This window comes from Canis lupus, chromosome 2, assembly GCF_048164855.1.
Source record: "Canis lupus baileyi chromosome 2, mCanLup2.hap1, whole genome shotgun sequence".
Taxonomy (NCBI): domain Eukaryota; kingdom Metazoa; phylum Chordata; class Mammalia; order Carnivora; family Canidae; genus Canis; species Canis lupus.
In genome coordinates this window covers 41,357,651-41,374,657 of record NC_132839.1, presented here as the reverse complement: position 1 = coordinate 41,374,657, position 17,007 = coordinate 41,357,651, and the positions used below count along the sequence as shown (strand labels likewise).

General features: G+C 44.7%; 1 protein-coding gene across 2 annotated transcripts in view; it reads right to left on the bottom strand.

The window, feature by feature from the left end:
• Nucleotides 1-2,119: 2,119 nt before the first annotated feature.
• The window catches only part of CHSY1 (chondroitin sulfate synthase 1), a 73,470-nt gene continuing 58,582 nt past the window's right edge, over nucleotides 2,120-17,007 (bottom strand). For both annotated transcript variants that reach the window (XM_072796555.1, XM_072796549.1), the window contains exon 3: nucleotides 2,120-5,067. In XM_072796555.1, the coding sequence (XP_072652656.1) occupies nucleotides 3,478-5,067 (1,590 nt within the window). In that variant the 3' untranslated portion in view covers nucleotides 2,120-3,477. The remainder of the gene's footprint in view (nucleotides 5,068-17,007) is intronic.

Sequence of the window (17,007 nt, the reverse complement as noted above, 5' to 3'; positions counted from 1 at the left end):
TTAGCTCCCCTTCTCAGAGGCGAGATGCAATCGTCTGCCCCACGAGACAAGGCTCCCCTACACCTACTTGGGCAGGGCTCCCACACGTGCACCTACAACCCTGGGGAAGCCCATTGGCCCCGCCCTGCCCTCCAGAAATAGGTCCGCTAAGTCATCAGAGCACCAGGCCCACCTATGTCCTTTGGCAACCGGAGGAGGGTCACACAGGCCTGCGCACCCAAGCAAACATGTGGTTCTCATTTGTGTAAATGAATTGTTTAAAACACTACCAAGCTAGTTCATACATGGTTCACACCCGCCCCTTCCCCACTAGGCCACACAGACCTGGCGGTTCTTTGTGGGAGGGCCCCCAGGGCTGGATGGCCAGAGTGGAGAGGAAGGCTCCATTTCCAGCCTCTGTGCAGCACTGTGACTTCCCCCTTCCAACCAGCTTCACTACGAGGCTTCCATTTCTAAGTACTGCAGGCAGTTTGTGGGGCTATGGGTCATTTCAGTACTTTTCTGTATTTTTAAATACAGTGATACACAGGAAGTGTAAAGTAACAAGTAAAACAGTATAACCAGAAAGCCTTCAGAGTTTTAAGAGAAGCAGCAATTATTTCCAGGTCATGAGTGTGGGTGGGCCACGGAACCATAGCAAAGGCAGTGGCGGGAATGCACAAGATGGGGAACTGTGTGCTAATGGCAAGGCTGGGGACAGTGCAGGACACTGTCATTCTAGACAAGAGGGCTCAATGTGCCTAGGTACCACTGGCAGGGTCCCATGAGGACGTTATCACAGGAACACAAAATTAAATTCAGCAGTGTCACATCTACACTGGAAGGGCCCAGGAGGATACCCATGTGGACAATGGGAGTTTCAGTTGGCTCGGGGCGGGGCGGGGGGGGAGGATCGGTCTGGTTGGCCAGCAGAGTGGTGTGCGGAGAAAGTTCCAGACAGAGGTCCGAGCAGAAAAGAGGCTTTTGTCCCCAGAAACTTGGACCCCAGTTTGGTCTGAGAAGGCTCCTGAGGAGGGGGCCTATAGAGCGCACTCTTGACGCAGGAGGGTACCTGAGCTATTGATCTGGAAGAGTGCTTTAGTGAGAGGAACCCTGGCCTAGCCAGATGAGGAGAGGCCAGAAGGAGAGTGAAGCAGGAGGTCAGTGGGCACAGAGCCCAGGTCTAGCCCGACCAGGACAGGGGACCTGCCCTTGCTAAAGGCAGCATCTTCAGGAAGGGAGGCCAGCCCCTCCACATACATCCACACAGGCATCAGGAAGAGGAACAGATCCCAGCAAGAGCGGGAGCAGGAAGGAAATGTGAACTTTGACAAAACGTCACCACGATGCTGGACAGATATTCAAGCTCTGGAAGGACACTGCTCATACCTGGTCCTAAATCCCCATCGTTCACTATTATGCTAGAGAATTTCCTTTGTCAGCGAGGTGGATACTGTACTCTTCCTTACTGAGAAATAAAAATGTCTGGGCTTTTTTTTCCAAAGGAAAACTAAACATCCCCACAAAGTAAATGACAATTAGGCTGAATGACAGCAATTCCTCCTGAAAGCACAATGTTATTATGCTGGGTCTTAACTGTCATTACACGGTAAATACCTGTCCTGGGAGCAGGACTGGCTTCCACAAAGCTTACTACCTTGGTATCAAAGGTCTTACTTTTTTTGATTCTTGGATTATATAGCAACTGTACACAATTTATCCTGTAGGTAGATCTGTCCTAAAACCCCAAGGGTGTTCGTGCATGCAGCATCATGTGGGCACTTGTTACAACAGGTTCTAATGGGCCCAGCTGAACCCACTGTGGGCCAGGAAGGTGCATTTGTGCCAAGAAGCCAGAGAGGGTTTGAAATGGGTTTGAAGACCGTTGTTCTAGGGAACACAGACTTGACCAGCCAACCAGGAACAAAGGGCAAGTTCATTCTGGGAGAAAGCAGAAGAGGAGGCACTTGAAAGTTTCATTTTGCTCCCAAGCGGCAGTCTACACAAATATTCCCCTCGAATAACTTTAAAAACTTTTAGAAAACAGTGTTTCAGTTTTTTACTCTCCAAACATAATATAATTTTTTAGCTAAAATGGGAGTAATGAGACAAAATGGTCCTGAAAAGTACAATAGAAAAATACTGTTCACTGGTTTATTTTCCCAAATGAGCAACAGACTATTTACAAACAAGCAGATCTCCAACGATGCGTATTAAAATGGCAAATCTGTTACTGACTGAGATCTAAATGAAAAAAAAAATTTATTAAGGCACATTTGATCTGTGAGTTGAAAACAAACTTTCCGGTGGAACGACACACTTCATTTCACTTTTGTCCCCCAAACACATGAGCACCAAAATTGTCAAAGAACACTTAATATTTAGTAAAACAGTAAGGAATGTAGAAATTGAGGAGGGAAAAGCGTTTTCAAAAGGAAATCTTTGGAGATCAGTTTACTGCAAATCAAAGGACACCAAACACACTCTTGATACACATATAAATACTAACGACTAGTGGGTACTTGAGAAATGGCAGAGCTCTAAACATGGATATTAAATAAATTAAAGGTATTTCAGATACAAAAACAAAACAGTCATTAAAGAATGAAAACAATCGCTTCCACCGATAACGTAACACACAGACAGGATGAAGTGAACAAAACCGAAATACGTTTCCCCCCATGCTGTCATTAGGGTGGGCTTTTGTTTTGCCTTGTGTACATTAGATTTATTACAGTAATTCTTCTTTGCCATTCTAAATATTAATAATAGTTTACCCTCTAAAGAGAAGGGTCAAGAAGAGAGAAGAAAAAAGTACCAAATCCATCTTGGAATTTAACGCCAGGTCCATTAAGCCACATGAGTCACAACAAGAACAGCCGTGCATCTCACTCTGCCTCTCCTTCTCCCCTTGCTTCTGAAACAACTATGTGACCGCAAGCAGCATTTTGGGGGGAAAGGATCAACTCTGGAAAGCTCTCTCGACGAGGATGATACAGCTACAGTCACATGTCCTTATTTTACAACTGGAACATGAAATGGCTTAAAAAGAAATAAAATCGTCGTAAAAAAAAAAAGACAAAAGGTAGAATCTGTGCAATGTTAACAGTTACAAAACATTTACCAGAGTTACAGTGTTTTCTTACAATAATACTTTGCAGGAACGTTTGTGTTTTCTGCCAAAGGACTGTAGCAAGGGGGGTGGGGTCTGAAAAGGAAATGTGTAAAAAAAAAAACAAAACCAAACAACAGAGTTTTGTTCATCGGTACATTTCAAGTCATCATTAAGCAGGTCTGCTACACAACGTTCAGCAAGAAAGTGTGTTCAAAGGCAAACATGATCACATTTTTGTTCAAAAAGCTCAATCACCAAGGAGTCCTTTGTAAGAAAATCATGTGTAAAATATATCCTTGTATGGACTTCAAAAACCGATCATACAAAAATTTTTGAAAAATAAATTAGATAATTAAAAATGTCTCTTCCAGCAGAGCTGGACGTTAGGCTGTCCTCACTGAGCCATTATTGCTGCTTTTACTGTAGCTTGGGTCGTGTTTTTCCAGCCACATTTCAGCCAGCTGCTGTGTGGACCCGTATGTGGATGCTTTGGATCCCAAGCACATTTTGTATTGTTTGGGATCGAGATTGGGATCGCAGAAGACAGGATGGTGGACGTGCACCACCCCCACTTCTTGGCTCCTGAATGTCTTCAAACCTGCCTGGACAACCTTGTTGAAAAGGTCCACATCCTCGAGCCCCCAGCCCTGGATGGAAACATCAAAGCCACCTACCCGCACAAGATCTCCCTTGTAGATGCAGGTAATGCCAAACCCATAGTTTCTCCAGAAGCCAGTTTTCTGAGTGAAGGCAAAATGGTTATCGCTGGGAACTTTCCCACTATAAACAATCTTTGGATCGTACTGGCTAAAGATGATTGGAAAGTAGATCTGTTGGCCCAGAACTGTATTTGCTCGACATCGCTGAAGGAAGTCTGTCGTAAACACCAGGTCAACATCACAGAAAAAGAGCAAAGATTCATTGTTGAACTGGGAAGATCCTACCTCGAGGGCCAGGGCTCTTGAGAACTCTCCAGACACAGGCAGAATCTGCATGTCAGCCTTGGGGTACTTAATGCGATAATCTCTCATGAGCTCCACTTGTTTGGCCTTGTCGGGGTTGGAGTCAGAATTGAAAAGCAGAACCACAAGCTTTACATTCTGACTGGGAATGAGACACGTCTTCTCGAAGTTTCCCATAAACCTCACAAACATGTCGAAACGCCCAGACAATGGAATCAATATATTTATCTTTTTCTCTTTGGGTTCTTTGTGCTCGTTCTTTGACCCAGGGAGCTGAAAGGGAACGAGCTTCTTCAGGGAATTTGAGAGGAAGGATAGGGATCCGGATTCCTGATTGATCTTGTTGGCCAACTCCTTGGCGTCCAGTTCCTCATGCTCCACAAACTGGATCTTGCTGAAGGTCTGCTGTAAGTACGCATGTCTCCGCACAGGGACAGTCATTTTCTTCCCTTTGTGCTTTTTGTACAGGAGCAGCAGGTCCAGGATGTACTCGGCGCCATACATGGGGTTCACCCGGCGGTAACCGTACTGTATCTCCTTGAAGTCAATGATGCGCCCTCGGGTCTTGGCGTTGGCATTGATCATCTCCATAACCTGCATGACAATGTCATCCAGGGCCTCCCGCTGGGCCGAGTCCATCCCTCTCCGAGGGGGCTGGCCCTCAGCCGCTGAATACAAGTACTTCCCGGTCAAGAACTCCCACTCCAGAATCTCCTCTCGCTGGCGGGGCTGAAACCGCATGAAGGAAGGAGGGATTCCCAGCTGGAGGTCTTCAGGGTGAATCTCTGTGTTGCTGTACTTGCCCATCAGGACTATCTCCCGGTGCAGCTGGATGGTGCGGTGGCGAAGCTCGGCTATTCTACGGCTGAGCATGTAACTATGCAGCCGGTACTGGTAGGGCGGGTTTTTGTTGGGGTGCAGGGTGATGGCTCGATGAATTTTACTGTTATGGAGATCTCTAATGTACCCCTTCTTGTTCTGTTCATAATTCTCATAAAAAAGTTGCTGCATCTGTTAAGAAAAAAAAAGATGGCTATTTTAGCATTACGTGACTCTATCCCTCTCTTCTTGCCTTTCCTTACATACTTGCATAGTCTTTAAAAAAAAAAAAAAAACCCTTAAATATTAGAAATCCTTCCAAATGGGCCACAGGATACTAGAGGCCTTAGGTAAAGCCCAATCTCCAGCAGTCCAATGAGATTAGAAGAAGAAATATAAACTGCTTCAAGAAAGAAGACTCCTTGATAATCAGGGTTGGCCAGTATAATTCTGCAAAGAGAATTATGAGAAAGTTTTCATACAGAAAAAGTGTAATCTTGAGATCATGGTGCACCAAGTCAGCATACCTGGAAGAGAATGCCACCCTGGGTCCCCACCAAGCCCACTAAGGAACCCAAGAGCCAACCAAGGTCCCCCCCCCATTGAAGACTGGCACCCAGTGGAAGCTGCTGCCTTTCTGAAATAGCAGACTGTGCAGCTACCTAGGAATAAACTGCATCGATGGAGTCAAAGGAGAATGCCAGGAGTATGACCCAATGGCTGCTTCCAGAGAGCAAAAGAGAAGGAAAGAGGAAGAGGCCGGCCATCTGGAAGGGCAAGCTATAGATGAGACCGATATTCTGCAAGGTTGCCAGGAGTGAGCATACTGAAAATCCTTTAAATGTCTGCTTGTTCCTTGTGTCAAGTGTGCCTCCCCACGCTTCCGTGCGAGGAGAGGGTCAGCTTGCTCAGCACCAGATCTCTAGCACATGGCAGGCTCAGACTGTTAAGCTTAGAGGCAGGTAATGCCAAGGGGATCTTTTTTCCACCAACTCACCCCCTGTCCTATCATACAGGCTTGGGGTAGGGAGGACAGAGGCTGGAGGTCCACCAGCCCAGATGGGCCAGGGGCCCTCAAGTTAGAGAGAGAATGGACTTAATTCCCCCGTATGTCCAAGTGACGAGATGATGAGCGTCTACAAGGCCTCCTGGAACCAAGAATAAAAACCCATAAAAAACATTTAGTAACACTAGAAGTTGGTATGTGATCAGGGAGTCCTGTTTCATTTGTGGTTCATTTTTGGGTTTTGTTCATATTGCTAAATATTATCTCTTGATAGGGCGCTATGTATTTGAACTAAGCAGTTTTATTTGCCTTTGGAAAGTCAGAATTTCTACTTCTTTCCCAGCACAAAGTAATCACCATAACAGAGACACAGATTGGCACTTTTACATCCCAGTTTCTTCTTCTGTACAATACTACAAGCTACCAATAAATCCAGTAAGAGTAAAAAGAAGGGAAATACTTCCAAATAATGGTGAGGGAGGGAAGGGGGGGTGAAGAATGCAGGCCCCCACCCACATTCACTTGCTCACTTAATTCCCAGGGAGCCCCAGTCTGGCAAATGCTGACCTCCCTAAACTCAGCCCTCTCTTCTCCTGGACACCTGTGAGGTCTGTTCACAGAGCAGGACTTAGCAGAGAATGACAAACTCTTGGAAGGACCTCATATCATAGTTTCCAACTTTGCTTCCCATGTGGTCTGTGATCAATACAGGACGTGGGGACACAGAATTAGCTACTGAAATAATTTCCCAGTTTTGCGATTAATTAGAAAAGGCAAAGTTTAAAAGCAAGAACAGAAGCAGAGCACATCTAGCCCTGGAAAGCACCCCCACCATTCTCCTGCACCAGGAGGCACGGGGTGCATGTGGGGTGTTCTGCAGCCCATGTGCAGGGGCTGCTCATGGTGTTGCTCCCAGCACAGGCCATGGTTGCTCAGTGCACCTTTATGCACCCCTCCTGGGATCTACTGTAAACGGCAAGGAGGCTGGGAGCAGAGGAGCAGTCTGGGGTTTGCCTGTCAGGGAAAGCGAGAAGCGAGGGATGCCCAATCTCCTCCAAGGCCTGGATGCAGGGCCACAGGGTGAGACCAGACGAAAACTCCCATCAACTGGAACGCCACATGGCAGACACTGGACAAGGACCCTGGTCATTTGCCTTTCTTTTCATATAGGCTGACTTCCTGCCCAGCACGTTCTCGGCCATCCTCTAGCTGGGCTGCGTCCTGGGTGCCAAGTGCACAGCCACAAGGTGACAAGCGGGTATCGTCCTGGGAGGACACAAAGCCAGGACAAATGAAACCTGTGTGCAGGTGCTAAGGACGTGAAACAAGTACAGCTGGTCCCACCATCTCCCCCAACAGGGGCCCAGAGGCCCCTCTTCCAGCTTTTGCAAGGTCAGCCTTCATGCCATGCGTCCCACGGCTGCTGTGCCATCTGATCCCCAACTCCGCCTGAGGATGCCACCTGGGTGTAGGGGGAGGATGCAGGGATGCATAGGCCACAGCAGTGCCCCTTCTACCACAGCAGCAGCCCAGGGCTCTGTGACTGGGACGAGTAAAACTACTATGTGCAAGACGACAGCAGGCTACATGGTCATTTTATATATATTTGTTATAATGACATATTCTTCTCATTCTGTCCACTTATCATTTCCAAATTTCTAACAGTGAAGAGCCAGGACTCGTTTCAAAGGTCCCTCTGTTTCCAAGAACGCGACCACGCCAAGCCTAATAGGCTGCTTTTCAGAACTAGGTCAGTGTGGCGTGAAGCAGGAGGGGCTCCCGGGGGTCTCGGGGCTTGCTCTTCTCAGCAGGGCTCCCCGCCCAGGCTCCCTGCACAAGTCTGTTCTTCTCCCCTTGGGGGCCCTTCCACACAGAAATGAAAAGGAGTTTCTTAAAATACAAATCAGAGACGTATGGTGAGAAATGAAGTGGTAGAGGCCACGTGATGCTCTCTTCCCCAATAGTCCTTCATAGAGAAGAAAGAAGAAAAGAAAAACTCACAAGGACCAAGAAGAGAAGGGGAGAGGAGGCACAGCAGGTGAGACACCCCCAAACTGGGAGGAAATGAACCTGCACGAAGGAAGAGGACGTCTAACGGCCTGCTCTGAACAGTAGGCCAAATCGCCCTTCAGCATCCCAGGAAAGGAAGGGTGCCGCGAAAGACAGGGGTGAGGCCCAGGGCTGTACCAAGTGAGACGTGACGAACGTAGTACAGTGACACCCCCTCGTCCGCTCCCAACAGGGCCAGGGGACAGTGCCCTCCCCCAAACACAGGAGTGGGGGAAGGTGGGTGGTGGCAGATGTCCAGCACCTTCAAAGACATGCTCTGAGTTACTCTGACATTCAGATGATGAGGTGTTGCCAAAATTCACAGAGAACTGCCTCCCAATTGTTTTAACAAAAACAGGACAGGCAGGTAGCAAAAACTAGTTTCTTAACAGGGTCCATCATTTACAATAGCTATTCCTGAATACAAGTCTACAGGTTCTTTCCCTTCACTCTCTATGGTTAGAGTTCACCGACAAGCACATAAACCTGAGGTTCAATTTCTCCAGGAATGAAATCTGAACAGCTAGGTAAGGACGAGATCAAGGCCGACAACTAGAAGGAAATCAAAGTCTAAAGAGGAGGGCTCCCAGCCCTTTCTCCAACCAGGTCCCAGAATACTTCTGGGAGAGAAGGAGACGGGATCAACTGAACAGTCCCCATAGGTCCCTACAGTCCCCCTACAGAAAGCATCATCCAAACAGCTGGATCACCATAGCCAAGACACTAGTTTAAAAAATCTTGCCTATGGAGCCACTAGTCAGGTTTTTCAATGCCCCAGTCCTCCTGTCAACAGCCAGGAACCTTCAGGCAGTTCAAAGATGGTTCCAGTGGGAGAGATGGAGACAAAACAAAGAAACCAAAGCTTGCTGGGAAGAAAAACAATGTCCTGAACAGAAGGAAAGCTCAACAAGAGGGAAAAAAAGGCAAACCTGTAAGGCATCCACACAGAAGATAATATACCCCTGCGACAAAAACTAAATACTACAAAAAAAAAGACAATCAGAAAACCAAAAAAGCTCTTGAAAATAAACCTCAAAGAGCAACACAAAAAAGGAGAGTAGACTTTGAGGATCAAAATTGAAGAACATCCCAGAAAACAGAAATGAAAACAAAATCAGAAAACAGAACAGGAAAATATTCATTCCAGAAAGAGAACACATACCAGAAAATAACAATACAGAAAATGGGTTCAGAATGAAAGGACTGGCTGCTTGAATTAAACCCCAGCCACCTGGTACAAAGAGTACAAATTTGGAATACCACAGAGAAAGCAATCTGAAAATTTCCAAAGATGAGGGGGAAAAAAAAGGACCATCTGGAAATAACCAGAAACTGGAGTGCATTGAACATGGACAAGCCAACTGGAGGTGAAAGAGCAATGCCTTCAAAAGAGGGGGGAGTGAAAATTATTCTCAACACACAGTTCTCCTTGCAACCAAATGACCCATCACGTAGGAGGGCAGAAGAGAGATTTTCAGACAGTTGAGGACTGCCTTACCTCATACCCATTCTCTTCCAGCAATGAAAAGATGTGCCCTTCTAGAACAAGGGAATACATCTGGAAAGATGATCACACAGCATCTTGGAAACGGGTACAGAGAAGAGAAGAGAGCCCCAGAGCAACACTGCAAGGAAGCCCCACAAGAAGCATGCAGTGCATTGATGTCTGTGTCCCTCAAACTGACATGCAGAAGCCCCCTCAATGTGATGGTGGCTGGAGGTAGGGCCTTTGGGAGGTGGCTGAGTTGAGATCAAGTCGTGAGGTGGGGCTCTCCTGGTGGGATGAGGCCTCTATAAGGGCTTCAACGAAAGGACCAAGCCCTCTCTCCCCACTATGACAGGACACAGCAAGAAAGCAGGTCTAAATACCAGGCAGAGGTATTAGAACCTGACCGAGATGAGGACACCTTCATCTCGGACTTCCAACCCCCAGAACTGAGAAATGCATTTCTGCTGCTTAAACCACACAGTCTACAGTATTTTTGTTCTGGCAGCCCACGCAGAATGAGACAAAGAACTCTGGAGCAGGGTGAGAGGGAACCAATGTGCAGACGTTCACTACCTCTATCTTCAGAGTCTAGCTCATGCCTGCCACGAGACACTCAGCAATTACTTGGTGAATTTATGATAAAGTCTTTATGCACAACAGATATCAAGAAACTGCTGCACGATTGTATTTATTTGAGAGAAAGAGAGAGAAAAAGTGAAAGCACAAGCAATGGAGAGGGGACGGGGGAGAGGGAGAAGCAGACTCCCTGCTGAGCAGAGAGCCTGATGCAGGACTCAATCCCAGGACCCTGAGATCATGACCTGAGCTAAAGGCAGATGCTTAACTGACTGAACCACCCAGGTGCCCCTGCTGCATGACTTTTATGTAGAACACAGCCGATGAGGGCTGACAGATATGATATAGGTGGGACTAACTAACATACAAGGACAGGGCTGGGATCCTCTGGCTAGAACAGACTCTAAAATGTAAAAATCAGCAGTGTATTTTGAGGAAAAATAAATATCTTCCAGACAAAGGATGTAGTTATTTGGTCCTTTACTCCCTAGAAAAGCTAATACATAACTGTACATTTTACTGTTGGCTATCAACACCCCACACATGGAAAGTAAGCTCCAAAGGGAGTCTTTTGAGGAGTGCACGGTCTTTATGCATGACTGGTGCTTCTTACATGCTCACCAGGACACCACATTCCCAATCATTTTCTCAGGACTGCATTTCTCAGCATCCTGTAGAGGCTCTCTGTGACCATGACTTTCATAGTGACAAACGTCTGGGCAAGTTTTACCTGAAACACAGTGGGTGTGTGCTAAAGGTGTTAACATGAAGAAAAGAAAATTGTGGACACTGACTAATGGGCTTTTATGGAAGCCTTGAAATCCTCTGGAACCATTACACACCAAGAATTTAAACTATGGTAAAGTTGTTGTAGGCACCTTCTGGCTAACCTCTAAAAGGCTGAATGAAAGCAATATTGTGTTATCTCTTTTCTTTTTTAATGAAGAAATCTTTTGCAAGCTGTGAGGAGGGCAGTGAGTATGCAGGCACGTGTGTGTTTGGCGGACAGCACTTATTTTGTTAAAAATAAGGCCCAGTCTATGTCCAGACTAGCAGGTGCCCTCCCCTCCTGCATCACTCCAAAGGAATTACTTAGTATACTAATATTACTACAAAATAAACATTTTAGACAAAGAAGCCACACACCTGACAGACTAGATGGACTATACACCTGCTACAATCCCAAGAAAAATCTAAATAAATGCCAGTGAGTAGCTCCTTTCCGAAAAGGGCAAATGTGGACATAAGTACTTTACAGGCAAGTAGCCAGAATGTCTACAGGTGAGGCTGTGCATCTTCACATAAAGGTATTAATGGTGATATTAAGACCCTGCCTAAATCGGCTTCTACTGGCATCTTTAGGTCACTCAGCACACTTACCGATCAATCCCTATCAACTTCTAGACAATGCCTCATTACAAATGGCTTTGGTGGAGGGGTCAGGAAACTTTCTCTTTTTGCCCTCAATGCAGTGGGAGAGGAGAGGAAGGAGGAAAAGCAGATTTCAGAGAAACTTTGACATGAATATGGGTTACAAAGCACCTTCAGAATTAAGAAGACGGAATATAAAGTATAATTCAAAGCAAAAATTTCAATGAGACAGACATTAAGGCCAAGTTAGGGACGGACAGATGAACCAGAAATCATCTTTGATTCCTGAAACGGAGGTGAGGAGGGGATGCTGGAAGGAAAGGCTGGGTGCTGGTCCCAGTGATCAGATTGCCCTCTTCTCACCCCACCCAGTAGGCCTGGCCCCCGAGGCATAAGCTCGTAACACCTTCCCCAAACTCCATCTACCCCCCTCTACTTTTACCCCAAATCACTTTCCACCTGTTCACATCAAGTGATCTTAGTACTTCTGGATCTCATTTCAGCCTTCGTAGCATATTAGGCATTTGCTTTTGTTTTTGGAATCCCAAGGAAAGTTCTTCTCAAATTATCTTTTTTATCTTGACTAGTTCCTACTTTCCATGCTGTTATTTGGATTTTGCCTCCTTTTTTTTTTTTTTTTTTTTTAAGGTGAGATGAAATTGGACCTTTCCAATCTTGGGGTACTTGAATGAGAAATAGTTGGGTCATTATGCTGAACATCTATTTCTTCTATTATTGCTCTCTTCCCCATATTATGGCCAATTTTCTGTTCACTACACTGTTCCCCATTAAGCAGGTAACATGCAGGTAAGATTTAATTTCTGGAGTCCAGGCAAATTTCCTGGATTGATTAGGAATGAAGTCCCCTACCCTTAAGAGGTATAATTACATGACTAAAGTGTTAGCAAGTTAAAGGTAGTAGAAATAAAACAGTTATTTCTCTGAAAGTACAGAATGTAACAGTGTAAAATAAACATTAAGAAATAAGATTATACAATCAGAGAAAGAGATTATCATATGGTTTCACTCATATGTGGAACAGAATAGTAAAAGGGGCCAGAAAGGAAGGAGGGAAAACTGAGTGGGTAAAAATCAGAGAGGAAGACAAACCCTGAGAGACTCCTGACTCTGGGAAACAAACAGGGTTACGAAAGGGGAGGTGGGTGAAGGGATGGGACAACTGGGTGACAGGCACTAAGGAGGGCTCTTGATGGGATGAGCACTGGGTGTCACACTGTATTTTGGTAAATTGAATTTAAATTTAAAATTTTAATTTAATTAAAAGAAATAAGACTATATAGACATTTATTACCTTTATGCTACTAGTAAGTTTTAAGAGCTTGGAGGAGTCACTTGAATTTGCTGGGTTTTAAGTTTTCTTGTTTATCAAATGACTATATTGTATGAGAGGTTCCTTCAACATAAAGATTTCTAAGATCTTATGTGACCTTACATGCTAGTTTTATAACCAGTCACATATAATTCTGAAATCATGCCCTGATGCTCTTCTACCCATCCACCCTGATATGGTTGAAGGTATAGTATTCATGTTACAGGCTTCTACCTTGAGTCAAACTGCATTGGAGCATTAAAAGAGAACACATCATACCCAGTTAACTGTTTCCATCTTATAAAAACAAACCTTCAATTCTGCTATAAATAAAAGTAAGATAGGACATTCACAATAGTTCATTTTAAGTAATTTCATGGAGTGGCAAATAAGCAGGTTTTCTCTTACTATCAAATTTAAATATTAAGAGGACTTTAAAAATAATAAAGTCCTCTAAATAATAAAGTATTTCAATAGTCTCTAATTTGGCACATTCTTTCAAATAAAGTTATAAAATGGAAAGTTAAAAAGTACTGCAGAAAAAAACACGAACTGGTGCATACTTCATAATCACAAGGTCACTCCTTGCCTAAAAAACACCCAGGAAGCCTTTTTAAGATGCATTATAGTACCCCTGGTGGTTTTGTTTAATTTCCAGTGTCCATAAAACAGCCTCTAATCTTTTGTTCTAAAAAGTACCCCCATAATCTTGGACTCCAAAAAAGCCATCTCCTGTACTGTGACAGGCTTTCAGGACTGTGACTCATTCTATGGTAAATCTGAGAGGGGCTAATAAATATCAAGGTCACACTATTCCCAGGAACTTCCAGCCCAGCTGGGAATAACCATCAACTACCCACATCTAATCTTCATTAATGAATACGGTCTCCAGTCATGAGCAAATGTCCTTGGCGTCCTCTGCAATGAAGGCCAACATTCTTCTTAAGTCAGGGTTCTTCCCAGTAACCATTTACATTAATGTCCATCATTAAATATGCATTTCAGACACACTGACAGTCACTGCTCCAGATCAGTAACTATTTCTTAATTTTGATTTGTACAGTGTTTCAATTCCTTGCAGAGGATTTTTTCCTATTCTTTTGTGCCGAAAAATGGTTCAAAGAAAATATGGGTTGCCTAAATTTCAAGAAACCATAACTGGCAATAGTTTTAAAATGATGTTATTCACAAGTTTTAAGTATGTAAATTAACAGTCTCATATACCTAGAGGTAGGGTTTCCAGAGAACTCATGGTCTGAAGCAGGACCTTTTGAGAAGAAAGGGGAAACCTGTTAATAATTAGGCCAAGATCACCAGCATAAATTAGCCTGGCCCTGGCTCTCAGGACATACGGGCACTCTACTTTCCTCTACTCGTTTTGTATAGGCTTTGCCAATTTTCATTCAATTAAATTTGAGGATTAGGTGCTGTGTATTTTAAAGAGTCCATTCAAAACAGATTTTTCACAGAAATTACACTGGGCCTCCAGTAGTAAAAAAATGAGAGCTATATGTTTGTGTCTGGAACCATTGAGTGTCAAATTCTGAAATCTAAATATCTTTTTTGAGAAGTCGGACTCATTTCAAAAGAACTGAGAATTAAGCTTTGCAAAGCATGGCAAAAACTGTTGGTAGTAATTTAACACTTGTACGTAAGACAATAAGCAAAGTGATTAAGCTGAAATCAAGAGTCTGCAGGTAGACACTTGGTGGTTTGAATGGGCAACAGTGACCGTGGAAAGAGAACACCCTTATCTGAAGTCAGAAAACTATCTGCACTCCCATCTCTGCCCTCTAATAACAGTTGACCTTGGGGGAGTCAATTAAGCTTTCCAGGAATCCGTTCTGCCCCTGCAGATAAAGAAGCAAATGTGGCATTAGGAAGAATGAATATATGCACAGCTAGCTTTAAATGAACAAAGTCTTATGCAAACGTGGCACCAAACACGCACATTAAAGGCACTCTACCAGGCAGAGAAAATCTAAAAGGTCAAGTACAAAGAAAAGATAAGCTTGCACACAAAGAGAAAGCACCGAGTGGGCAGCATTACAACCACAGCCCTGGGCCTGCTTGCAAGGGAAGGGTAGGAAGGGCTCTCTCTGAAGGTGTCCCCCTGAAACCTGATAGCAGCAAGTGCCCGGGTGTGGTCGCTGCTGGCCACCACGTACAAGGCCCCTCACGGTGCTCCTTCCTAATGCTAGTCAACATCACCATATACCGCTCTCACCCTGGAGCAAAAACCCACAGGAGAACCGAGGTAAGCTGCAGTCTCATGGATTGTGAAAAAAACCAAAACTAAAACTAAAAACAAATTTATGGGGGGTAATGTAGGGGGAAGTGTGCCAGGCTGGGGAGGGATACATAGGAATACTGGCTCAGAGGCTGAGCGACTGCCTTCGTCTCAAGGCGTGATCCTGGGGTCCTAGGATCCAGTCCTACATGGGGCTCCCAGCGGGAAGTCTGCTTTTCCCTCTGCCTATGTCTCTGCCTCTCTCTGTGTGTCTCTCATGAATAAATAAAACCCATATATATATATATAAAGGAGTAACAGACCAGTGGGGTCAGGTCTGATTTTTTAAAGAAAAGTGAGAAATACAGCTATTTTTGTGTAGAGTCTCCTGATTTTTAACTGTTAGTGACTAATCCAAATTGTAGAATGAGAGACAGAAATGTAAGCCAAAATAAATCTGTGGGCCAAATATGGCCTATAAGTTCATTTCCTTCTAGGTTTCTTTAGTCAAGATTCCTGAATTGTTATGGAATCTCTTTCTAAACAAAGACACTGTAAACCATTAACTCACCATATTTATCAAGTAGTATATTTTACACTCACATACCACCTAAAGATTCAGGCTTTAAATGACAAAGGTCTACGAGTTAGGGCTACCCAGTGAAGTTGCTGTCACCAGTGGGCAGCAAGGTCAGTGGGTAGGGGGGACAATCCCTGTCCACTCAAGCCTCTGAAAGTACAGAGCCCAATGGCAGGTATCACAGCTTTGTGTCACTCATTCGAGTCAGTGTTTCTGTCTTTGCATGGCGGTGAGGGAGTCTGTGTGGCGATGGAGGATAAAGAGCATGTTCTGGGGGCAGCCTTGGTGGCTCAGCGGTTTAGTGTCACTTTCAGCCCAGGGCCTGATCCTGGAGACCTGGGATCAAATCCCGCATCAGGTTTCCTGCATGGAGCCTGCTTCTCCCTCTGCCTATGTCTTTGCCCCTCTCTCTCTCTCTCTCTCTCTCTCTCTCCCCCCCCCCTCTGTGTCTCTCATGAATCAATCAATCAATCAATCAATCATTCAATCAATCTTTAAAAAAAAAAAAAGAGCATGTTCTGGACGCTCTGGTTTAATAATCCTCAGTCAGCCCCATGTAAGTGAGAAGTGACTTTCACTCCACAGTCATCATAGAGGCTTGAGTGCTTATAGTTTCCTTTAAGAAAAGCGGGAAGGGGGGATCCCTGGGTGGCGCAGCGGTTTGGCGCCTGCCTTTGGCCCAGGGCGCGATCCTGGAGACCTGGGATCGAATCCCACGTCGGGCTCCCGGTGCATGGAGCCTGCTTCTCCCTCTGCCTATGTCTCTGCCTCTCTCCCTCTCTCTTGGTAACTGTCATAAATAAATAAAAATTAAAAAAAAAAAAAAAAGAAAAAGAAAAGCGGGAAGGAAAGGGAGTGTTTTTGAGGGAGGGGTAGGCTTTTCAGGCTTTAAACGCTCTAGTATCAGATTTCTAGAGAAGTGATACAAATAAACATTTTCTAAACACAGACCACCAACAGAGGAGCAAAGGCAAGACAATGAAGCAAAGAGCCTTTTCAGCAAATGCTGCTGGAACAACTGAACCTTCAAGTGCAAAGACAAACAGAAATCAACCCGGACCTTGACTTTAAACCCTTCACACAAATTAACTCAAGATGGATTACAGACCTAAATGTAAAAAACAAAACTAGAAAAGTCCTTGGAAGATAACAGGAGACACCTAGATGACCGTGGGTAGAAAGAGGACTTTTGAGATACAACATCAAAGAAACGATCCATGAAAGAAATCACTGAAGCCAACTTTGTTAAAATAAAAAACTTCTGCTCTGCAGGGCACTGTCAGGAGAATGAGAAGAAAACCCACAGACTGGGAGAACGTGTTTGCAGAAGACATAGCTGATAAAGGACTGTTGTCCAAAATACACAAAGAACTCACTCAGCAATAAGAAAATAAGCAACTTGATTTAAAACATGGGCAAAAGACCTGAGAGACTAACAGACAGATCACAAGATACACAGATGGCCAATAAGCACATGCAAGGATGTTCAACATCACTGGAC